Source organism: Bombina bombina, chromosome 1, assembly GCF_027579735.1.
Source record: "Bombina bombina isolate aBomBom1 chromosome 1, aBomBom1.pri, whole genome shotgun sequence".
Taxonomy (NCBI): Eukaryota; Metazoa; Chordata; class Amphibia; order Anura; family Bombinatoridae; genus Bombina; species Bombina bombina.
The window spans coordinates 669,190,653-669,217,296 of NC_069499.1; the positions used below are offsets into that span (position 1 = coordinate 669,190,653).

The 26,644-nt window shown below is 37.0% G+C and overlaps 1 protein-coding gene across 1 annotated transcript in view; it reads left to right on the top strand.

Annotated features, from left to right (window-relative positions):
• Positions 1-26,644, top strand: part of COL4A5 (collagen type IV alpha 5 chain) — a 310,651-nt gene that overhangs the window by 106,464 nt on the left and 177,543 nt on the right. The window contains exons 3-13 of the mRNA XM_053699143.1: positions 2,561-2,650; positions 4,855-4,899; positions 5,059-5,103; positions 6,329-6,391; positions 12,026-12,079; positions 13,486-13,512; positions 13,974-14,054; positions 14,342-14,404; positions 14,873-14,908; positions 14,992-15,033; positions 26,383-26,475. Of these exons, the coding sequence (XP_053555118.1) occupies positions 2,561-2,650; positions 4,855-4,899; positions 5,059-5,103; positions 6,329-6,391; positions 12,026-12,079; positions 13,486-13,512; positions 13,974-14,054; positions 14,342-14,404; positions 14,873-14,908; positions 14,992-15,033; positions 26,383-26,475 (639 nt within the window). The remainder of the gene's footprint in view (positions 1-2,560; positions 2,651-4,854; positions 4,900-5,058; positions 5,104-6,328; positions 6,392-12,025; positions 12,080-13,485; positions 13,513-13,973; positions 14,055-14,341; positions 14,405-14,872; positions 14,909-14,991; positions 15,034-26,382; positions 26,476-26,644) is intronic.

The window sequence follows — 26,644 nt, forward strand, 5'->3', positions numbered from 1 at the left end:
TTAATAAACATTTTTTTAACATTGTTACACCTTTTTAGTTTCTTTTTTCTTCAAACACTCCAAGATTAAGCATTTTGAAATTGTTGTATATTTGTTTTCACTGTATAAATAAAACAACACACTTCTACAGTCTAAGATTTCCAAATCAATGGATGTGGGTAATTTTAAAATATTCCCTTTTCTTGTATTTTAAAGGGCCATTAAAAGCCTAGATTTATACATGTTAAAAAATAGTTTATGACCTCAATTATAATTAATGAAAAATAGTTATCTGAAGTTTTTAAATAATGTATTATAAAAGTAAACCTCAGTTTCCAAAAGTTATATTTAGTTTAGTCACTGAAGACCTGTATAGCAGAACCTTATTATGCTAAGGATCTCAAAAAGAGTTACAGCGCAGTGATAAATTCAACCTTAAAGTCACAAAATTGTAATGCTCCAGTAAATCAAACATAAAAGAATCCTTAAAGTAAAAGAATGTACCTGCTTTATAAAATAATATATTTAACAAAGGATACAGAGAGAACTAAGCAAAATTGATAATAGAAGTAAATTGGACAGTTGTTTAAAATGTTATGCTCTGTCCATTATATACAAGTTTAATTTTGACTTTACTGTCCCTTTAACAAATGGTAGTAAAAAATATAGCAAAATTACCAATTTCATCCTAGAAATGTATGCATAATGTTTATGTTTTTGTTAGATCATCAGTGTAGTTCTAAATGAGTAACTATGATTTATATTTGAAATAAATGTATTTGGAATAAGATTATATTTTGTTAGACCGGGGTTGGCAAATTAGTGCTGTGTTGCCATGGCAATTAGAAAATGCTCTTCCCTCACTTTGCCTTAAAGGGACGTGAAACCAAATATTTAGAGCATATAATTTTAAATAACTTTCCAATTTACTTTTGTTATAAAATGTGCTTCATTCTCTTGGTATCCTTTGTTGAAGGAGCATAAATGCATTACTGGGAGCTAGCTTAACATATTAGGTGATCCAATGACAAGATACATATATGTGCACTCACCTATCAGCAGCTAGCTCCCTTGTAGCACGGACAAATCTTTTTATAGAATCTCACCTGACCAGCGACCTTTAGAAAATGTAGGCAACTGTCTAGGGGCATCTTCTATCAAAGGCACAGCTTCATGTCATCTTCCATTTTATATCATGTACACTTAACTGCCCACTTCAGCCAATCAGAAACTGGGAGATGAGTAACAATGAGTGCACATGGTAGTGGTGACATTACCAGGAATACATTTTTTGTTTGTTTGTGGTTTTGTGATATGTCCAAAATGTATTAAACTTTATTATACCACACTGGATTTCAGCTTTGTTCATTTTGGGATTGTATTTAAATACATGTAATTGACTTTCATCAGTTTTTATAACAGCAGCCTTAAAAGGACATGAAATCCAAATGTTTTCTTTCATGATTCAGCTTTCTAATTTACTTCTGTTATCAAATTTTATTCATTCTCTTTGTATCTTTTTGTGTCTGGAGAATTAAATGGCAGCAGTTTTGCAAGAATGTTATTCATTTGCAAGAGTTCTAGAAAGCAGCACTATTTCCTGTGAATATGTTGGTGCTTTATAAATAAAAGATAATAATGATAATAGTAATTGGAAACTTGTCAAATTAAAAATTGTATGCTCTTTCTGAGTCACAAAAGACAATTTTTGGGTTTCATGTCCCTTTAATAGGCTGAGCTCTGTTTTATATTTGGCCTTAAAGAGACATATTATTATTTTTTTTCTATCATTCTATTAAAGGGACAGTACACTGTAAAATTGTTTTTCCATTAATGTATTTTAAATAACTTGTTATACCAACTGCAGAGTATAAAATATTTGAGAAATTGCATTTTCATGCTTATTTGTGTATATGAAGTAGCTAATTTTGTGCTTTGAAACCACAGCCTATTACAATGGGTTGAACTTAAAGGTGATATCAGATCTCATTATGTTATAACTTTGTGTACACAGACTTGCTTCCTTATCTTTCATTTGGCTGGAACACCAAAGCTCAATACAAAGAGAGAACAATGGACAATTATCATTTTATTACTTAATTATCCTGCATCCCGCTGAGAGTGTAACTTATTCTGCTGGCTGTGTTTACTTAGGCTTGTCAATAGCATATACTCCAGTAGCAAAACTTTCAGTATAGGTGGCTATACCACAGACTATATCAGCGATTTCAAATGCTGAAATAGGAGTAAAGGAGCTAATTGTAACCAATTTAATACACTCTAGCAGTTAAAAAAGATCATTGGGAATAATTTAAAGGGGAGAAAGTTTTTGGGTGAACTGTCCCTTTAAGTGAAAGCTGTATAAATTTAAAGAGAAACTGACTGACAGTTTCAGTAACAAAATTTGAAACACTCTTGTTTTTTTTGTCCCTTTACCTTATAAAATATTATAGAATGATGGACCCCATGAAAGTCCATTATATTTTATACAGTCACAAATGGGTAATTAAATAACAATTACATTTGATTAAATATTTGTAAGAACATGACAGTCTTCTAACTTATATTTCATTTTCTTTAGGGTGAACGGGGACTCATAGGGCTAGAAGGGCAGAGTGGATTACCTGGTTTTCCAGGACCTGAAGGACCGCCAGGAACTCGTGGCCCCAAGGTAAGAAGTCAGTCCTCATTGCAGTATTTTCCCCCTCTTTTTGTGCTGCTCTCACCTTTGGAATTATTTGTTATTTATTCTTAACTTATAGTGAGACTGTAATGCTTTAAAACAATCCACATATCGAAAAGGTTAATGCAAATTATGCATAGAATTTAAGTTACAGCTACTTGACCTTGCATCTGTGTCTTATAAATAAAGTATGACAAAAACAAAATTAAAAAAAATGGCAGCATTATTTATAGGGATACTAAATCCACAAACATTCTTTAATGATTTAGATAGAGCATGACATTTTAAGCAACTTTCTAATTTACTCCTATTAACAATTTTTCTTCGTTCTCTTGCTATCTTTATTTTTTAAAAAAGCAGGCATGTAAAGCTTAGGAGCCGGCCCATTTTTTGTCCAGACCCTGGGTTATGCTTGCTTATTGGTTGGCTGAATTTAGTCATAAATAAGCAAGTGCTACCCAGGGTGTCTAACCTAAAATAGGCCGGCTCCTAAGCTTTACATTCTTGCTTTTTAAATAAAGATAGCAAGAGAACAAACAAAATGTGATAGTAGGAGTAAATTAGAAAGTTGCTTAAAATTGCATGCCCTATCTGAATCATTTAAGACATTTGGGTTTAGTATCCCTTTAACACAAATCAGGAAAGCTATAACTGACAAAAATACATAAGGAGACATAAGAGCAACAATAAAATACTCTAATGTGCTAGGTGTTTAACCCTTGCAAAGGGAGGGCATATGTTGGTAGTTTCCAATAAATGGCAGTGTTCAGCTATAGAGAAGATGTGCATTGCTGCTGCGTAGTTGATTTGGCTGTGTGTTTAACACCTTTAAACGTTAAACACATGCAGTTCTGTTCAAACAGTACTACAATAATAAACAAACAATAGATAACTTGTAAATCACAATAAGCAATATAAGTGAACATTACATGTGATATAGCGCACTATCAAAAGATGTATAATCCGTGTTAAATTGGATGAAAATGTTGCTTGAAGACTTTCAACCTCCAAGAATGTAAGTAAAATAATAGTGAAGTTCTGTGCAATTAGAAATTACTGCAACACTGGAAACGTACTCGCATATTTCTGAGCTTAAGACCAGGTGCAGAGTATAACAGCTCAAATGAATCTTTCTCCTTGGAGATAAAGAAGTAGATAAGCCTTGATTTATCACAAAAGACAACTTTTATTAAAAGGTGTTTTAACAGCCACTGGGGTTTATTTCATAAGGTATTGTTAAAAAAGATGAAAACCATCCACTTACAAAGACCATGATACACAATGGGGCCGATTTAACAAATGTCTGTCCGACATGATCCGCTCAGCATACACTGTCGGCATTTAGCATTGCACAAGCAGTTCTGGTGAACTGCTTGTGCAATGCCGCCTCCTGCATAATCACGGCCGCTAGCAGGGGGTGTCAATCAACCCGATCGTATCTGATGGGGTTGATTGCTGTCCGTCGCTCAGAGCATTTGGTCCTTGTTAAATCGACCCCTATGTCTATTATTTCAGCGGTTTACCAGCTCTGTTTTTACAAGTCCACATCCGCTGTATGCATAGTGCACTATATGAGTACTACAGTAATAACAAGCTCTAGCTCATTATAACATTTTATTATTGATCTTTTAGGCCCCTTTAAAGGAAAGTTACATTTAAAGAGTATATTCTAGTTATTTAGAATGATAGGACATGGTTATCAGGTCATAAAACAGTACAGTTTTGTTATATAATTTTGTCCTGTATGCTTTTTTCTTTTGGTCTAAAATGTAGAAATTTTGAAATGTGTTATGCACATTTTATCCAAATAAAAATGATGAGCTGCATTCTTCCCTATGGCCACCAGATGTCAGACTACATTAGGTTGAGGGTCCCACATAAGGTTGTGTTCAGCGTACATGTCTAAGATTAAATATGTAAGGACTTTATGTTCTAGCATTTATAGAATATCACCACCTACTGGCTGCATATTAAAGTCATTTACTACTCTAGGACATTGTATATATCACACAGCATTTAAGCAAAAACATTGCTGGTTATTTATTGACCCAAGGCTGGAATATAGGTTGTTTTTTTGTTAGTGCTCGAGTAAGTTTTTGTTTACATACTAGCATTTATAAAAAACAGATATTGAGATTTAAAACACTCAATTGCTCAATAAATACATATTTTATTTGTATTTTTATTTTCAGGGTGATGATGGACAGCCAGGACCGTTTGGGCCAAAAGGAATACGTGTAAGTTATTTTCTGCTATCTACTTGCAATGTCTGCTGGTGTTTTTCAGTGTGAGTGTTATCTACAGCGCAAATGCTTTCATGCTAACTTGACAAACCATAACATTTAGATTATGTCACACAGCGTCACACTGTTTACTATCTCTTCATTTTGTTTTAGGGACCTCCAGGGCTTCCAGGATTTCCAGGCACACCTGGACTGCCCGTAAGTATAACACCCAAAATAATTATAATTTTATTTTGTCTCCTGTTTAATGATACATTGCTGCATGCTAAGGGACAGTAAACACCTTGAGATTTTAAGATAAAATATTTAAGTATGCGTAATAAAACCACTTTGCAATATATTTTTATTATTTATTTTGCTCATTTACCGTGTAATTAAAGTCATGGTAAATTCTAGCAATTCAAAAATGTTAGGATTTACCTTCAATAAAAATAAAGGCAACCTTCATCCATCAGTTTAAAAAAACCTAATGCGTAGGTACCCTTATTTCGCTGCAGCTTCAGTGCTAACCTAAGCGCCTCTCACCGCCCACGGTGCAGCTCTGCTTTTTCAATGAGGTGATGTTTCCACGTCTTAGTCAATAGCCATGCTAGCCTACGACATAATGCCAAAGGGCAAGCACATCTATTGGCTAAGACATGGAAAAGTCAGCTCACAGAAAAAACTGAGCTGAACATTGTTCGGCCTTGAGGCGCTTAAGTTATCGCCGAAGCCGCAGCGAAATAAAGTTACTTATTCATCAGGTTTTTTTAAACTGATGAATGAAGGTCGCCTTTGTTTTTAGCGATGGTAAATCCTAGCATTTTCTGAAACACTACAATTTTTAATCACTTTAAGCTTTAAAAACGGTAGATTTTCTAATTATAGAAACTGGAAATCCACCCTGCTGACTTTTCAAGACTAACCCTGCTACATTTCTTTCCTTAATTGGCTTAAAAAAAAAATAACTGCAAAACCTTACACGTTATACTAACTTAATGACTATTGTCTGCAGAATAAAGCACACATGGTCTCCTCCAAATAAAGTAAATGGTGGGTGGAATTTGGCTATTGAAAAACAAATGCAGCACACAAAATGTTAATGTGTTTTAAATATGTATAGACATGGATGATATTTTATTCTATTGCAAGACAACATCAATGCCTTGTAATTTAAAGGAGTTAACTGTCCCTTTAATAGATGTTTATCTATATGGAAATTTGATGGAATATTTGCGCTGGGGGTCTAGATAAGACTGGGGAAGAATTTGTACTACATATCTAAGATTGTATCTCTAAATAGGTATTTATTGGTTCTGGTAAGGTTAAAACTTGTGAGATGTTTGTCAGTTATCCTTCCTGACAAAGTATAAGAAAAATCAAATGTAAAGTATGGGGTGTACATAAACTCTGCAACAACAATCTACCATCTTCTACATTTCAGGGCTTAAATGGTCAGGATGGTGCACCGGGACCTGCTGGTATTCCAGGTTGCAATGGGACAAAGGTAATCAACTCACTACTGAACCAGATGAATATACAAAGCAATGTTTGCTCGATCATCATTAACTCATAGATCATGTTTCCCATTGTATTAACATAATTACCTCCAGCTCCAAAGTACCTCTAATCCTGACAAATAGCACAGTTTTAAAAAGAGCAAATGTAGAAGCAGTGAGATATAAAGTGGTTTCAGGGCATTCATCTAATGCAGTGATGTCTAATGTGGGCATATAGCGAGCATAACGTGCTTAATGAGGCTGTAGATGTGCTTTTTAATCTGATGTGGATATACATATATATATACTGTATATATACTGTATGTATGTGTATATATATCATACCTAAATATTCTCAGTAAACCAGCATTTTACATACTGCAGCTGCTCAGAGCGCCAATGGTGCTTATATCATGTCAGCAATTAAAACAGTAACATACATAGTAACATAGTAACATAGTAGATGAAGTTGAAAAAAGACCGAAGTCCATTGAGTTCAACCTATACAAATCTAAAATATATACAAAAAGCTCCCGTTAAGCAATCATATCCATGAATTTTGTTTATAGACAGAAATGTATCCAAATAATTTTTAAATGTATCTAGGGTATTGGCATTCACTACCTCCTTTGGTATTGAGTTCCACAATTTTATTGCTCTTACTGTGAAAAAACGTTTCCGTTGCAGGAGATTAAATCTCCTTTCCTCCAACCTTAAATTGTGACCTCTGGTCACAAACAATTTTCTTTGAATAAACAGAGCTTCTGCCATCTCTGTATATGGGCCTTGAATATATTTATATAAAGTAATCATGTCACCTCTTAAACGCCTTTTTTCGAAAGAAAACAGACCCAGTTTGGCTAGCCTCTCCTCATAGGTTAAATTCTCCAATCCCCTTATTAGCTTTGTGGCTCTTCTCTGAACTTTTTCTAGTTCTGCAATATCTTTTTTTGCAATCGGTCCCTAGAACTGCACTCCATACTCAAGGTGAGGTCTTACCAGGGCTTTATATAGTGACATAATTATGCTTTCCTCCCTTGAGTCCAATCTGAATATGATCTATTTACTACTAATCGTTGCTCCCTATCTTTTATCCAGTTATTTATCCATAAACTAACATTTTCAGCTATTCCCAGTCCCTTAATTTTGTGCATTAATCTCTCATGTGGCACTGTATCAAACGCCTTTGCAAAATCTAAGTATATCACATCAACTGATTCCCCTTTATCTATATTTTTACTTACTTCCTCATAGAATATAATTAGATTAGTTTGACATGATCTATTTCTCATAAAACCATGCTGATTAGAACTCATAATCTTGTTTACACGAATATGCTCATCAATATAATCCCTTATAATCCCTTCAAATATCTTCCCCACTATTGATGTCAGACTAACTGGTCTATAGCTTCCTGGATCATCCCTACTTCCCTTTTTGAAGAGTGGCACCACATCAGCTTTACACCAATCCTTGGGTACCATGCCTGAGGATAATGAGTCTTGAAAAATTAAGAGTAGAGGTTTGTCTATAACAGTGCTAAGTTCCCTTAACACCCTTGGGTGTATTCCATCTGAGCCTGGAGTTTTATTTACCTTAATATTATCCAATTTGTTCCTGATATCCCCTATACATAACCCAATTAATGGTATGGGCTGGCATGTTCTAATTTGTTCCAAAGTATCATCCAATGGTTCCTCTCTTGTGTATACTGAAGAAAAAAATGGTTTAGTATCTCAGCCTTCTCCCTGTCACTGTTAATCATGCTACCCTCCCCACATTTTAATGTACCTATATTGTCTTTCTTAGATTTTTTGCTATTTATGTACTTAAAGAACCTTTTAGGGTTAGATTTAGAATCCTTTGCAATTAATTTTTAATTTTCAATTTTGCCTAATTTGATTGCTTTTTTGCATGCTTTGTTACATTCCTTATAAATATGTAATTTTGAGTCTGTACTATTTTCTTTGAATAATTTAAATGCCCTACGTTTTTTCCTAATTTCTCTTAACACATTTATATTCAGCCACATTGGCTTGGATTTTTTATTTTTATTTTTATAACCATATGGTATTTGTTGATATGTATATTTATTTTACAAAGTTTTAAATGTTATCCATTTATCCTCTGTATTTTTATTAGAGAATACTTTGTCCCAATTTATGTTATTTAATGATTTCCTTAAATCGTTGATTTTTTCTTTCTTAAAATTAAAAGTCTTAGTTAAACCTTTAAGACACTGCTTATGAAAAAAAATTCAAATGTGACCATGTTATGATCACTGTTACCCAAATGTTCTTTGACTTCTATGTTTGATATTATATCTGTATTATTTGATAGCACTAAATCCAATATAGCTTTACTCCTAGTTGGCTCCTCTATTAATTGTGACAAGAAGTTATCCCTGAGAACATTTATAAATCTATCCCCCTTAGCTGAATAACTAGTTTCATTGTCCCAGTTTATATCAGGGTAGTTAAAATCTCCCATAATTACTGCACTGTTATTAGCAGTCTTACCTATTTGTATTAGTAGTTGAGTTTCATCCAGGTCACTAATGTTGAGGGGCTTGTAGCATGTTCCTATTAATATTTTTTTAGGATTTTCCCCCCCACTCTTTATTTCCACCACAGGGTCTCTACATTGTCACTTGTATCATAAATATCTTCCCTTAATGTAGGTTTAAGGTTAGGTTTAATATACATGCAGATTCCTCCACCTCTTTTATTATTCCTGTCCCTCCTAAATAAATTATACCCCTCTAAGTTAACTGCCCAGTCATGTGAATCATCCCACCAAGTTTCAGTTATACTGATAACATCACAGTCCTCTTCTGCAACTAAGAGCGTCAGCTCCCCCATTTTACCTGTCATGCTTCTTACGTTTGTTGTCATACATTTAATTTTCATGTGCTTTCTGCTGATACTTGGTGTGCTTTCCTCCATACTTTCTAATGTCACATTTCTTAAGTCATATCTTCCTTGAGATATCAAAGGACTGACAGATTCACAGACTGATCTCTCTATTCTATTGTGTTCTAACTGACCCTCCCCCCCCCTTTGCCTAGTTTAAAAGATTCTCTAAACTTGCTACCATCCTTTCCCCCAACACACCTGCACCCATGTCATTCAGGTGCAATCCATCCTTACTGTACAAATTGTACCCTAATGAAAAATCAGCCCAGTGCTCTAAAAAGTCACACCCCTCATTTTTACACCATGTTTTTAACCATGAATTAACAGACCTTAGCTCCTTCTGCCTTATTGAATTAGCACACGGCACTGGTAATATCTCAGAAAATATTACTTTGGAGGTCCTTGCTTTAAGCTTGCTACCTAACTCCCTGAAGTCATTTTTTAGGACTCTCCATCTCCCGCTGATTCCTTCATTAGTACCAATATGTACCATGACTGCAGGATCAGACCCACATCCCTCTAACAATCTATCAATACACTGCACAATATGCCTAACACGAGCCCCTGGAAGACAGCAAACTGTTCTATTTAAAGGGTCTGGATGACAAATTACCCTATTAACCTTCCTTATAATAGACTCCTACCACCAACATCTGCCTCAGGCCCTGACTTGTATGCCCCTCTTCCATGACTGAAGGACTGTTAACTATAGTATGCCCCTCTACCATGTCTGAAGGACTGCCCACCATAGTATGCTGCTCTTCCACAACTAAAGGACTGTTCACTATACTAGGCAACACAGCCCTCTCTGACACTGCCACCCTTGAACTGATATCCCCAACATCTTCACTTAATCTGGCAAATCTGTTGGGGTGTACCAGCTCAGAACTGGCCTGTCTCTTCCGCTTACCTTTACCTCGCCCTCTAACTGTGACCCAGCTACACCCTGGAGTCTCCTCATCTGAATCCTCCCCATTCCCACTGCTAGAACCATTAACAACCAGCTCAGTCCTATCCATTTCCCTTTCAAGTGTCTGAATTTCATGCAGTGTTGCAATTCGTTCCTCCAGAACTCCATTATGAGTTTCTAAATAGACAATATGCTCACATTTGCCACAAACATATAATCCCTGAAGTGACTGCTCCAGTGATGCAAACATGTGGCAAGCTGTAAACTGAATGAGATTCTCACACATACTTACTAAAAGGTTTAACTTAACTTAAAAATATAAAATAACTATATTTCCCCTTGGTTACGCCAAATCCTTGTTTGCCTAACTACCTTGGTTGGTTAGCTAACTATTATACTTAAACAGACAATATTACTGTAACAGATAATCAATGCAGCAACCCTGAAAGAGCAAGATCCCAGAGTAAATGTGCTAAATTTATAGTCTAGCTAGGCCCAAACAGCTGAAAAAAATCCCACCCCTAATTACCCACACAGCACCTTAGGCTCTCTGAGAAAGTGCTAATGATTCAGATAGAGCATGCAATTTTAAGCAACTTTCAAATTTACTCCTATTAACAAATTGTCTGCGTTCTCCTGCTATCTTTATTTAAAATGCAGGAATGTAAAACTTAGGAGCTGTCCCATTTTTGGTTCAGAACCAATAAGCAAGCGCTATTCAGGGTGTTGAACCTAAAATGGGCCAGCTCCTAAGCTTTACATTACTGCTTTTAAAATATAGATAGCAAGAGAACGAAGAAAAATTGATAATAGGAAGTAAATTAGAAAGTTACTTAAAATTGCATCTGAATCATGAAAGAAAGAATTTGGGTTTAGTATCCCTTTAAATACACTTTTGAAGCAGCTATAGCTTTTATTAGAAGTATTTTTGCTAATACATGTATATTACATATGCTTCTATTCAAAACTGAAATGCATCCATGTGGATTTCAATTTTGGCTGGAATGTCCCTTTAATAACTGGGGCACCTCATCTTCTAGCTATAATTATTATTTTTTTAATTCTCTTTACCCCTCTTTTACATCCCCCTTTATTGAGCACTGGACATTTAATAATGCACTGCCCTGTATATTTAGGATGCTGGCACATTTGAAGTTTGTGGGGTTGCAATAATGAATGGGGGTAATGAGCATCCCCAGGACCCTCTGGAACTGCCATTGTGAGCTACACTAGCCACATTTCCCCATGCAGCTCCTATTGTGAAGGTTTTGATCCACACTAAATCCTAGAGAAGATCCCTCAATGTCAGACCAGAATGTTTACAATGCTAATTACCCCTGCAGCACCCTTTAAAGCCATCTGTAAATCATATCCCCTGCAGGGTTTTTTCCATCCATTTGTCGAACTAGGTCTCGAGATAATCATGGCCCTTTTTGGTCCCTTTTGTGCCAGCTATAGGTGACACCAGACACTGGGCAAGCCTAAATTCTCCTTCAACAACTGTTCTGCCTTCTTTGTAGCAAACCAGACTTCAGCAATTCCTCATATACCATTGTGTGTAATCTCTGAGCCACACCAGGCCAGATTGGATTGTATCTCTTCTGCACCACATGTCTAACACATGTCTATACTAAGGTCCCTTACAGCACTTTTACTTTAAGATTATATGTAAAAATTATAAGAAAAGGACATTAATATTATGTTGAATGAACACTTTCTGCAAAAACAGAACGGGAGGTGGATTTGTATTTAATTTACTCTCCATGGAGTCAGAACTGAAGCAAATGTACTCAGACTTTTTTTTTATAAATATTTAGGGAGACCGTGGATTTTCAGGAAGCTCTGGCTTTCCAGGTACACCAGGACCCCCGGTATGTACTAAGTATCACATTATTTTCCTTTCACTTTCATTATTAACTAGTGCAAAAGTATTATCAGTTGCAGCTCAGCATGTATAATCCTATACACTGGTTGTGGTCTCTATTCAAAAGGAAAAATAAGTATTCATGGGTTGGAGGGTTTCTACTTATTCACTGATATCTGTTTATAAGCCGTACTCACTGGGTCTCCAGAACCCACAGGTATGCTGAGCAGCAGGGTGGGTGTGTCACATCTCTGTAGCACACACCTCCCTTTCTACTTGTGTGACAATGTGTGAGGACCCTGGCCATCCTGCATAGTGTTTCCTGCTACCCATTCTGAATTGTATTCTATATATAGTGTCCAGCTACTTGCCATGTATAGCAGGCTTCAATCTTTTTCCTGCTGATGATTACATATATAATTTGTATGTGTGACCTATTTAATGCTGGTCATTCTTAATATTGTCTTGCTGACCATTACCTGTAAAGTTTATCCTTCTGACTATAGTGTATGCTGCTGACCATTACCTGTATAGTGTATCCTGCTGACCATTACCTGTATAGTTTATCCTTCTGACTATAGTGTATGCTACTGACCATTACCTGTATAGTGTATCATGCTGACCATTACCTGTATAGTGTATTCTGCTGATCATTACCTGTATAGTGTAGCCTGCTGACCATTACCTGTATAGTGTATACTGCTGTGTAATGTATGCTGCTGACCATTACCTGTATAGTGTATATTTATCTGTATAGTGTATCTTGCTGACCATTACCTGTATAGTGTATTCTGCTGACTATTACCTGTATAGTGTATCCTGCTGACCATTACCTGTATAGTGTATCTGGCTGACTATTACCTGTATAATGTATCCTGCTGACCATTACCTGTATAGTGTATCCTGCTGACTATTACCTGTATAGTGTATCTGGCTGACTATTACCTGTATAATGTATCCTGCTGACCATTAACTGTATAGTGTATCCTGCTGACCATTACCTGTATAATGTATCCTGCTGACCATTACCATAGTGTATCCTGCAGACCATTACTGTATAGTGTATCCTGCTGACCATTACCTGTATAGTGTATCCTGATAATCCTGCTGACCATTACCTATATAGTGCACTTCTCTCTGTATGTATTTAGATTACCTATATAGTGGTATAAGGCCTATTTGTCATTCACTGGCTACACTGTCTATAACTTCCCAAAAACACAGTTATGACACCGTTCTGCTTATAAAGTCTCTTCCAGTTAAATAGACATGTGAACATATCCAGTCCTACTGATTATTCTGAGGCCATATGCACATTTATTTATATTAGTGTGAGTAACACTGTTTCACATGAAAACAGTTCTCTCAGCCTTTAGCAATGGCAGTGTCAAAACGTATTTGCTTCTCTTACAGGGACCTCCTGGATTGCCAGGTTTGAAGGTAAGTCAATATTCACTTTTCCCCCCCCCCATTTAAATGGTTGTTCTACCTAAAAAAAAAGTGGGTGGGGACTGGTAATGGAGCAAGTCGCTGAATATTGTTTGTGCCTATAGTATTTTTCTCATGATAAGATTTATCTAAAAATACCACGATTACTGCAGGAGCATTCCATGTTAAGAAGCACCTTTTTGGTCTATACCAGTGTTCACAAGAAAGCAATGAGTAAATCTATTGTGATATCATGTAGATGACTGAAATAAGTAATTAACTATAAGGATATACCATAGCAGACAGACTATACTGGGGCATTGGCTTCAGCAAATAATATAGTAAAGTTTTATTTTTTCATAATCCATAGTTATACACAAAGTTTGTGAAACATATTGTGAGATAACATCTAGGTGTCCCGCTTCAACCTTGCAGTTGATATAACATTATAATATTATTCATATTTAATCTAGGGGGAGCCAGGAGAACTTATTCCTCTCTCACAGCAAGGACAAAAAGGTGACTCAGGACGGCCAGGTGTTCCAGGTTTACCCGTAAGTACCTCCAAGATAAAAACTGTGTAATACTATCCAATCTTTCTGTTTATTCAGTGCTTAGAAAATAGAATGTTGCGGCAAAAAGCGCTGGGTCATTTTCCTCTTTCAAGTTAAGGACTTAGTATGATGAATAATGCACAATTGCCTCCTAATGCATTTCTGTTTGGTGAAGTTAATTTCCTGTAAATCCATAAATCTGATTCATTGTGTTGGTAACTCAGGAATAATTTGTTTAGATCATGTTTGTTGTTAAGTGCTTTCTCTTCTTTTTCCCCCATTTTTAGGGACCTGTTGGTCCTCAAGGTACTCAAGGCCTTGCTGGACGTCCAGGAACTCCCGGATTGCCGGTATTGTAATATTAAATAATAATCCAAATGTTTCAGCTGACTTGTGTTACCTGCTCACAGATATATTAGCGAATGCTTAGCATATTGTTTCCAATTAAGTAAATCATGTTCATATCTCTTACAATGCTTTTTGTTTCTATGGCAACAGAATATTTAGGATTTCTTACATGATATATCACCCTGACCTAAAACTTTATTTTTCACACTCACAAGCCTCAGCCTTCATTATCCTTCTAATATAGTCAATGTTATCATAAATAATTATGATAAAAGTATAGAAAATGCTCATTTTAATATCCTTCAGCCTTTTCCTTTAAAGAAGATGACATCTGTTTTGCGGTTAGATGTTTATAAAATGTAGCCAATCTCTTTACAGCCCACAAGTCATTTACATATTTTATTAATTATTATTATTATTATTATTATTATTATTATTATTATAAGTATTCATTATTTTTTTATTTTTAGGGACCACCAGGGCAACCTGGATTACCAGGAGGCAAGGTAAGTTGAGTTCTTTTACTACTTAATTATAAAAAAAAACATTTTTTCACCTGATTTTCAACTAATGTTCCATTTTTCTTTAGGGTAACATGGGCTTAAACTTTCAAGGACCGAAAGGAGAAAAGGTACAGTTATTAGAATCCAGCTTTTTAATTGTTTGCATTGTGAAGAGAACCAGATTAACGACTATGAAGCCCTCATCATTCATGCAGTTTTCTTGTGAATAAGGATGTCAAGGCTGGCATGTCTATTCCCCACCAAGCAGCACTGGGTGTATCTAAAGAAACAGTTTTAATGAAATCAGATTGTTTCCTACCTTTATTTTTTCATAATTTTATTGTTTCCTACCTTTATTGTTGTCTACCTTTACTGTTTCCTACCTTTACTGTTGCCTACCTCTACTGTTGATTACCTTTACTGTTCCTACTTCTACTGTTTCCTACCTTTATTGTTGCCTACCTTCACTGTTTCCTACCTTTACTTTGGCCTACCTTTACTGTTTCCTACCTTTACTGTTGCCTACCTTTACTGTTTCCTACCTTTACTTTTGCATAGCTTTACTGTTGCCTACCTTTACTGTTGCCTACCTTTGCTGTTTCCTACCTTTACTTTTGCATAGCTTTACTGTTGCCTACCTTTACTGTTGCCTACCTTTACTGTTGCCTACATTTACTGTTGCCTACCTTTTCTGTTTCCTACCTTTACTGTTTCCTACCTTTACTGTTGCCTACCTTTACTGTTTCCTACCTTTGCTGTTTCCTACCTTTACTTTTGCATAGCTTTACTGTTGCCTACCTTTACTGTTTTCTACCTTTACTGTTTCCTACCTTTGCTGTTTCCTACCTTTACTTTTGCATAGCTTTACTGTTGCCTACCTTTACTGTTTTCTACCTTTACTGTTTTCTACCTTTACTGTTGCCTACCTTTACTGTTTCCTACCTTTATTGTATCCAAAGCCAAAGTTACCCTACCTCCAAGAGATACTCCAGTATTTGGGACAAAGTAATGAGAACAGCCCTATCTGGATAGTAAAGTTAAAATAACTCATTCAGTCAATAAACATCCCTACACACAGAAAATATTATTGTTTATAACACATCATACAAATATATTCAACCAAGTTAGGTTAAATTTACACATCATGGTTATACAGTAAATGGTTAATAGATAGATTCAGAAATAAATCCACATTCAGTCAATACTAAAAGTGATCAATAATTACAAAGACAATTATTTTTGTAGAATTGGCTGGAGGATTAAACTCTATATTGAAGGGATGCAAACCATAAATTGATCCTTAACCTATCAAAATAGTGTATCCAGAAGGTCCCTTTAATTGGCTGCAATGCAAACCTTACAACCCTATGTTACTCACCACGAGGATGACATGGATTGGACGAAGATGGAGATCAGGGCGGGGTTTAGGTGATATACACCTGCAGACGCCGGCGCAAGTCACCTTTTGTGAAAGCCGTAACTCAGACGGTGAAACATGTTAAGGGAGGGTGTTGAATTTATTCAACTCCTTACTATTTTTTAACTTGCATCTAAATCTGACCTGAAAATAATCAATAGATAATCTAGCACTGGTCAATACAACGTGGTTAGTCTAGCTCATAAATATGTAAATACCTAAACTTTGCAGCACCTCGTCAAGAGATACGTTAAGTATAGAGACTTATGGTAATCAAAAAACTGTAACAAGGCAGCAAAATAATTTAAAAGTGAATTAGGGTAAAAAAAAAGGCCGTAATCACAGTATTCGGACTTCATATTTATACTTATTTTATCCGCTAGATTGGCTTCAAGCTCTCTCAAACGCCAGTTATACAAAAGATCCTAGTCACATTTACTGCTAGAGATAAACAGATACAGTAATTATATGCACAATCTGCAATCGGCAACAAGTACTTGAGTTACTTAAGGATACCAAAACCTATTATATTTATATATTTTGATACAAATACAAATGTATATAAAAAAAAAAACGAGTGCAGACACTGTATTACTATAACTGCAAGCATTATTTGCAGAATCATAAGCACTTTCTCTAACATAACACCACTGAGTTTACACGTTGAGACTGCTGCAGCAATATGTTAAACATCAGTAGTGTTAAAAAAATCAAGACAGCTTGCATATAGCAATAATCACTAAGATATATTGAACAGACTGACTCTGATAACGTTATAATATTTTACTAAGTTACATTGTATACACTTTTGACCCACTGGGTAACAAATACAACCATAATCTGAGTATCAAGCACTATACAGCAGTGCTTAAAACTTCTGATACTTTCCATGAGGAAAACATAAATGTTCAAACAATAAGTCACAATAAAATATATTGCATATCAAAGATATTGTATGTCTGCACCCAAGCACATCAAGGTGATGAACAAAGAACAAACAATTAAAGCTTATTATTTTTAACCACGCATGAGATTATTAATTTATCTCCAAGTGGGGGGCCAAAGTCTATTTATAAGAAATACTCACTATTTAGAGAGAGAATACATTACTTCCTATAGATACTGAGACCAGCATACATCCACTTTAAAAAATTAAAACTCTTTTAAATATCTTTTCAGAGGTAAGCATGCATATTATTAGACAAGACATACTAAACAGTGTGATTATAGACGATTCTCACTCTGAGATTATGTACTAATATTCAGTTATAAATATATGGCAGTGCTTTCCAAACTGTGTGTCGTGACACATTAGTGTGTCGGCGGCAGTGTGTAAGTGTGTCCCTGCTTCAGCACAATTTTTTTTTTAATTTATATATATATACATGGTTGACACGTGATTGATACCTAGTGGCACAGATCATCTTAACCTATTGGCGCAGCTCAGTGGGAACTGAAACTATTCCCATTGGCGGCTTTGGCGGCACATTGGCCCCTGACTGCACGTGTAGTCTCCTCAATCTGCTTGTGACTGCATGTGTAGTCAGTGAGTGGGATAGCAGTGTGTTTGCAGCGCGGGCAGTAGTCAGTTTGACTCGTAGAGTTCTGAGGGCGGCAGCTTAAACGCTGAGCTGAAGTCAGAAGTCAAAGTGTTTTTTTGGGGTTTTTTTTGCAGCTAGCTCCCAGAAGTGCATTGCTGCTCCTGCTCTTGATATATGGATAGGAAGTTGAAGCTTAAAAATACAAGTTAGTTTAACCTCCTGTTTGCTAGTTGTTAGGTTTGAATTTATTAAGAATAAAAGTCTTTGGTAAATGTTATTGCTGCAATAAACAGAATCACAACTGCAGACTTATGGAGAAGCAGAAAGAAGGAAGATTTGCTGATTTTAGTGTTAGCAAGTATATGGTTTAGTACTAACTGGTTACAGGAGAGAGTCCTGTGTAAATCTTATATCAGAAGGAAGTAGATGAGAAGAGCTGGTCTTGATGATGATAGGATGGAAGAATAGTTCAACTTAAGGTAATACTTTGTTGCAGAGAAATCTGCCTTGCTCTGCTTGCACAGCGTTACACTCGATGCTGTAGTGACGTCACAGGTGGGCGTGACCGATTTACACTGCAGAGAGGAGCAAGCCTGTCACTCAGTGTGACGCAACTAGTAGGGGTGTGAGTTAGATTTCTGAGAACCGGCGATATCAATCTTCCAACCGATCTTACCGGAAAGAAGGAGACGACTGAAAATAGGTTAGTTCAGTTTGTATGAAACTTGTTCTTAATACTGGCAATTCCGGAGGATACACTCATAGGAATAAGTGAACAGTTCTTTCCGGTTTGTTTGTTGTTTACCGTAACTGGATGAATCTGTAGTGTTGAAAGATTGTAAGTCCGGTTAAGCACTGAGGTAATGGAACGCTCAGGATGTCTGTTCTTGGCTTTGGAAATGTAGTTATGTTAAGTTGCGGTTTAAACAAACTGTAGAAATCCAAGAAAGTTCCTTAGAACAAAAGATCTCTGTTGATAGAGAATCAAGTATAAGTTTAGCTTGTAGGAAAAGTGAAGGTATTTGTAAATCCTCTGTAGATGCGATAAGAGAGCTTCTTTAGCGTGAGAGCTGCAGCAATGCCACAACTAACTGCATTAATTAGCAGCTGCTGCTGGGAGAGACAAGCTTTTAACAGACAGAGTTAAAGGGACATACAGCAGAGAACAGATACCTGACATGTCCCCCCCTCTAAGGAGCTGCACCGCAGCATAAAGGTCCAGGTCTATCCGGGTTAGCATGATGGAAACGTGATTTTAATCTATCTGCTTGCAGATTCCCAGAAGGCTCCCATGAATCTTCATCAGAGGAGTAACCTTTCCACCTAACAAGATATTGAAGACGACCCCTAACAATTCTGGAGTCCAGAATGCGGTTGATTTCATAAATCTCTTCATCAGTTTGAATCAAGTTGGACGGAGTAGGGGACGGAGGAGTACGTGTAGGAGAGTAAGGCTTTAGAACGGACACATGGAATGTGGGATGAATACGAAGATCCGATGGTAGAGCTAGAGTGACAGCGTTTTCGTTAACAACCTTACTAATGAAGTAAGGACCAATGAATGTTTTGGAGAACTTCTTACATGGAGTCTTTAACTTTAAGTTCTTGGTAGAAAGCCAAACGTTATCACCTATCTGATAAGGAGGTGGTATTTTCCTTCTAGTATCATACTGATGTTTCTGTTTAAGTTGAGCAGATTCCATACTGTTTTTTACAAACTGATGTATTTCAGATAGGTTAGTAATTAAATCATTGATGCAAGGAGAGCCGATGTCAGCCTGAGGGTGGAATTTAAATGTAGGATGGAAACCATAATTAGAAAAGAAAGGAGAGGTTGTAGTGGAAGAGTTTTGTGAATTGTTGTATGCATATTCAGCCATGAAGATGTTTTGAAACCATTTATCCTGTTGATGTGAACAATAACAGTGACTATACTGTTCCAGACATTGATTCACCCTCTCTGTCTGCCCATTGGTCTGGGAATGGAAGGCTGTGCTGTATCTATGATCAATTTGTAGAAGTTTACATAGCTGCCTCCAAAATCTCGAGGTAAATTGCAAACCCCTGTCAGATACAATGACAGATGGGATTCCATGTAAGCGAACTATTTGAGTGAGGAAAAGGTCAGCGGTTTCAGCAGCTGAAGGCAGCTTTTTGTAGGGGAGGAAGTGAGCCATCTTAGTCAATAGATCAACAATCACAAGCACTGTGTTACAACCGTTAGATTTGGGAAGATTGACAATGAAGTCCATTCCGACTGTATGCCATGGTCTAGGTGGAATGGGCAGAGGTTTGAGCAATCCATAGGGTTTTAAGGAAGCCTTTTTTGAGGTTGTACAAATCAAACAAGAAGTTATATATTCCTTTACTGTTTGGTCCATATGTGGCCACCAATAGTTCCTGCGTAACAATTCAATCGTTTTGCGGATACCAGGATGTCCAACTAAGGGTGGATCATGGTGGTCGTGTAACATCTTGCTCCTTAATGATGGAGGAATATAAAGCTTTTGTTTAAAATAGTAGAGGCCATCTTTTAGGGATAATCTTTCCTTGGAAAGAGAAGTGTCTTCCTCTTGTTCAACACGTAGAGTGTCTAGGGGTTTGGATACTATTCCAATGAAATGTTCAGGAGATATTATACTTTGTGAAACACTTAAGGCAGGAGGTTTATTGATATTTCTAGTCAAGGCATCAGCCTTCCCATTCTTCGAACCAGGTCTGTACGTGATGTGGAAATTGAACCAGGTAAAAAATAAACTCCATCGGAGTTGTCTTGCAGATAGAGTTTTGCTGGACTGTAAATACTCTAAATTACGGTGGTCTGTATAAATGAGTATGGGAATTTTTGTGCCCTCTAACAAATGCCGCCAGTGTTCGAATGCTGACTTGATTACAAGAAGCTCTTTCTCACCAATAGGGTAGTTTAGCTCTGGTGGTGTCATCAACCGGGAATAAAAGGCAACAGGATGTAAAGGCTTTGACATTGATTCCCTTTGGGAGAGTATGGCACCGATAGCATATTCTGAGGCATCAACCTCAAGAATGTACTGCAGATCTGGGTTAGGAAACCAAAGAATTGGTGCTGATGAGAAAGAATCTTTTAAAAAACTGAAAGCCTTTTCAGCTGTGGAGTCCCATGAGAAGTTGGTGTTAATGCCAGTGAGTTTACTAAGTGGTTTGGTGATTCCAGAGAAGCCTTTAATAAACTTCCGATAGAAGTTGGCGAAGCCAAGGAAGCGCTGTACATCCTTCCTGCAGTTAGGGGTTGGCCAGTTCTTAATAGCTGCTACTTTGTTGTCTTCCATACGTACACCTGATGGAGATATGTGGTATCCTAGGAATGTGATCTCAGAGGTATGGAAAATGCACTTTTCTAGCTTGGCGTATAATTGGTGTGTTCTTAAACGACCTAGAACCCGCTTGACGTGTTTCTGGTGTTCCTCCAAGTTGTCGGAGTAAATAAGTATATCATCTAGATATACCACCAAGCAAACGTCCAGTAAATCTCTGATGATATCATTTATTAGGTACTGGAAAGTTGCTGGGGCATTACAGAGCCCGAATGGCATCACGGTGTACTCGTACAGTCCGTATCGAGTCCTGAAAGCTGTGAGCCATTCGTCCCCTTCTTTGATCCTAACCAGATTATAGGCGCCTCTGAGATCAAGTTTTGTATAAATCTTGGCTTTGCTGAGACGTTCTACCAACTCTGGAATCAAGGGCAGAGGATACCTATTTTTTTATCGTTCTCTTATTCAACTGACGGTAATCTATGATTGGTCTTAATGAACCATCTTTATTCTTCACGAAGAAGATACCTGCCCCTGCAGGTGAGGTAGAGGGCCTAATGAAGCCTTTTCTAAGATTCTCCTCAAGGTAAGTCTTCAAGAAATCAAGTTCTGGTTGTGACAGAGGGTATATGTGTCCAACAGAGATGGAGGAGCCTGGAAGAAGTTAAATAGGACAGTCATACAACCGGTGAGGAGGGAGAGCCTCTGCTTCTTTCTTGCTAAAAACATCGGTGAATTCTGAGTATTTGTGTGGTATATCAGATGATGATATTTGTAATAAGAACTGTTGTGGTAAACAATTTGCTTTGCAGAATGAGGAGTCGAAATCCAATTTTAGTGTACCCCATTGAATGCTTGGTTGATGAAGTTGGAGCCAAGATAACCCTAAAATAACAGGGAATAGAGGAGATGGTAAAACATCGAAAGAAAGATATTCAATGTGCCCCCTACCAGATGTTACTTTCAAAGGGATGGTTTGATGAGTAACTGGGCCTGAAATAACTTGTGAACCATCAATGACTCTGACAAAGACGGGTTTTGCTTTCAACACAAGTGGTATTTTATTTTTCTTAATAAGTGTTACATCAATAATGCTAGAATATGCTCCTGAGTCTACGATGGCATCAGTACGAACTTGATGACAATCCCACTGTAGGGAGAGAGAAAGAGTACAGTAAGCTGGATTAATAACTTTGGTTGTGAAACAATTTGTAAGAGGTTGTAACTTACACTTCCTCTGACGTAGGAGTAACGGACAGTCCTTCACGGTATGATCAGGAGAAGCACAGTACATGCAGAGATTTTTAAGTCTCCTACGGCTCCTTTCTTCGGGTTGCAGGGGACCTTTTACAACCCCAAGTTCCATAGGGACTGAAGTTTCTTTAGCTGATGCTGAGGCAGTGTATGGAGGTTGGTATTTGAATGAGCTCTCTGGCTGTTGGCGTTCAGCGCGTCGCTCACGAAGGCGACGGTCGATCTGGATTGATAAATTAATGAGACCTTCCAAGGTTCTGGGAAGTTGTGTACGGGCCAACTCATCTTTGAGCGAATCAGACAAGCCCAGCCGGAACTGGTTGCGTAGAGCAATCTCACTCCATTCGGAGTCTGCTATATATAATTTGAACTCAGTAACATATTCTTCAACAGGCTTACGTCCTTGCCTGAGTGAGCGCATCTTGGCTTCAGCAGAGAGCTGTTTTTGAGTATCTTCATAGAGAAGGCTCATTTCTGTAAAGAACCCTGTAAGAGAACCTAAGATAGGGTCATCATTTTCAAACAGTAGATCTGCCCAGGACCTAGCTTCACCTCTTAGAAAAGAGATGACTGTCATAACCTTGATTCTTTCTGTGTTGTAGGTCTTAGGTCTCATTAAGAATAATAAATGGCAAGCATTCTTAAATTGCCTGTAGGTTGACCTGTCACCTGTAAATTTTTCAGGGAGAGAAACCTGTGGCTCTGGGGTATTTTCTTTCATTATTGCCTTTAAGCTGTCATTTTGCACCTGTAGATCCCTTAAGGCGCCCTGTGTGAGCTGATTTACTTGTTGGGTTAAGTTGTACACCACAGTAGGCAAGTCTGCTGGATCCATATTCTTTTTTTGGGCTAATTAATATGTTAGGTTTGAATTTATTAAGAATAAAAGTCTTTGGTAAATGTTATTGCTGCAATAAACAGAATCACAACTGCAGACTTATGGAGAAGCAGAAAGAAGGAAGATTTGCTGATTTTAGTGTTAGCAAGTATATGGTTTAGTACTAACTGGTTACAGGAGAGAGTCCTGTGTAAATCTTATATCAGAAGGAAGTAGATGAGAAGAGCTGGTCTTGATGATGATAGGATGGAAGAATAGTTCAACTTAAGGTAATACTTTGTTGCAGAGAAATCTGCCTTGCTCTGCTTGCACAGCGTTACACTCGATGCTGTAGTGACGTCAGGTAGGCGTGACCGATTTACACTGCAGAGAGGAGCAAGCCTGTCACTCAGTGTGACGCAACTAGTAGGGGTGTGAGTTAGATTTCTGAGAACCGGCGATATCAATCTTCCAACCGATCTTACCGGAAAGAAGGAGACGACTGAAAATAGGTTAGTTCAGTTTGTATGAAACTTGTTCTTAATACTGGCAATTCCGGAGGATACACTCATAGGAATAAGTGAACAGTTCTTTCCGGTTTGTTTGTTGTTTACCGTAACTGGATGAATCTGTAGTGTTGAAAGATTGTAAGTCCGGTTAAGCACTGAGGTAATGGAACGCTCAGGATGTCTGTTCTTGGCTTTGGAAATGTAGTTATGCTAAGTTGCGGTTTAAACAAACTGTAGAAATCCAAGAAAGTTCCTTAGAACAAAAGATCTCTGTTGATAGAGAATCAAGTATAAGTTTAGCTTGTAGGAAAAGTGAAGGTATTTGTAAATCCTCTGTAGATGCGATAAGAGAGCTTCTTTAGCGTGAGAGCTGCAGCAATGCCACAACTAACTGCATTAATTAGCAGCTGCTGCTGGGAGAGACAAGCTTTTAACAGACAGAGTTAAAGGGACATACAGCAGAGAACAGATACCTGACACTAGTACAACTGAATGACTGTGTCGTAAATGATGTAGGTCTAAATAGTGTGTCACCAACATGAAAAGTTTGGAAAGCTCTGATATATGGAGTAAAGTTAACATATTCAAACTTTAGTGTTAACTCTCTTTAAGACTTAGATCTTGAAGAATTATTCCAATGCCCAGACTTTATAATCAGATATGTCAGAAATCTAGTTGTGTTTTTAAACATACTTTTTTTTTTTTTTTTTAAATAATTAAAATAAAAATTACATTTTAAACATAACTGAACCTCTACCCCTGAGAAACTGATTGCTCTATAAGTTACTAGGGGGAGAGAAGTGCTATTTAGATGCATCTGTCCCGGTCAAATTTGCTTGTTTGACTTTAACTTTAACAAACTTTACTGTTTCCTACCTTTACTGTTGTCTACCTTTACTGTTTCCTACCTTTGCTGTTTCTAACCTTTACTGTTGCATAGCTTTACTGTTGCCTACCTTTACTGTTTTCTACCTTTACTGTTGCCTACCTTTACCATTTCCTACCTTTATTGTCTCCTACCTTTATTGTTGTCTACCTTTACTGTTTCCTACCTTTATTGTTGCCTACCTTTACTGTTTCCTACCTTTACTGTTTCCTACCTTTACTATTGCCTAACTTTAGTGTTTCCTACCTTTTCTGTTGCCTAACTTTATTGTTTCCTACCTTGAACGTTTCCTACCTTGACTGTTGCATACCTTTAATTTTGCCTGCCTTTACTATTTCCCACCTTTAGTGTTGACTACCTTTACTGTTTCCTACTTTTATTGTTGCCTACCTTTAATATTGCCTACCTTTACTATTTCCCACCTTTAGTGTTGACTACCTTTACTGTTTCCTACTTTTACTGTTGCCTAGATTTACTATTTCCTACTTTTACTGTTTCCTACCTTGGCTGTTGCATACCTTTACTGTATTTTACCTTTACTGCTGCCTACCTTTACTGTTTTCTACCTTTATTGTTGACTACCTTTACTTGTTCCTACCTTTATTGTTGCCTACCTTTAGTATTGCATACCTTTACTGTTTTCTATCTTTACTGTTGCATTCCTTCAGTGTTACCTACCTTTACTGTTGCATACCTTTATTGTTGCCTACTTTATTGTTTCCTACCTTTATTGTTGCCTACCATTACTGTTACCTACTTTTACTGTTGCCTGCCTTTAGTGTTACCTACCTTTACTGTTTCATACCTTTAATGTTTCTTACCTTTATTGTTGCCTACCTTTACTGTTTCCTACCATTACTGTTTATTACCTTTATTGTTGCATACCTTGACTGTTGCCTACCTTTACTGTTTCTTACCTTTATTGTTTCATACCTTTACTGTTGCATACCTTTACTCTTTCTTACCTTTATTGTTGCATACCATGGCTGTTGCATACCTTGACTGTTGCATACCTTTACTGTTTCCTACCTTAAATGTTTTCTACCTTTACTCTTTCTTACCTTTATTGTTGCATACCTTGACTGTTGCTTACATTTACTGTTTCCTACTTTAACTATTTCTTACCTTTATTGTTGCATACATTTAATGTTTCCTACCTTTGCTGTTGCCTACCTCTAGTGTTTCCTACCTTTACTGTTTCTTATCTTTATTGTTGCCTACCTTTACTGTTGCCTACCTTTACTGTTGCATACTGTTAGTGTTGCATACCTTTACTGTTTTCTACCTTTATTGTTTCCTACCTTTACTGTTTCTTACCTTTATTGTTTCTTACCTTTACTGTTGCATACCTTTAGGTTTGTCTACTTTTACTGTTGCATACCTTTAGTGTTTCCTACCTTTATTGTTGCCTACCTTAACTGTTTCCTACCTTTACTGTTTCTTACCTTTAATGTTGCCTACCTTTACTGTTTCTTACCTTTATTGTTTCCTACCTTTACTGTTTCCTACCTTTAATGTTTCTTACCTTTAATGTTTCCTACCTTTACTGTTTCCTACCTTTAGTGTTGCCTACCTTTACTGTTGCCTACATTTACTGTTTCCTACCTTTACATTTGCATACCTTTACTGTTGCATACCTTTGTTGTTGCCTACCTTTATTAGCCTTACAGGTGCCCAGTTGTTGCCTAGTTGCTATAACAAGAAATCAGGCCATAGTTGTTTTTTTTTATTTGGTTCTGTACTAACATATTTACTATTTTCAGGGTGAAACTGGTCTGCAGGGGCCTCCAGGACCACCAGGTCAATCAGGGGAGCAAAGTAAACCATCGGATGTTGAGATTCAGAAAGGGGAAAAAGTGAGTGTGCAAATGATGGCCTAGATTTAGAGTTCGGCGGTAAAAGGGCTGTTAACGCTCCGCGGGTTTTTTTCTGGCCGCACCATAAATTTAACTCTGGTATCGAGAGTTCAAACAAATGCTGCGTTAGGCTCCAAAAAAGGAGCGTAGAGCATTTTTACCGCAAATG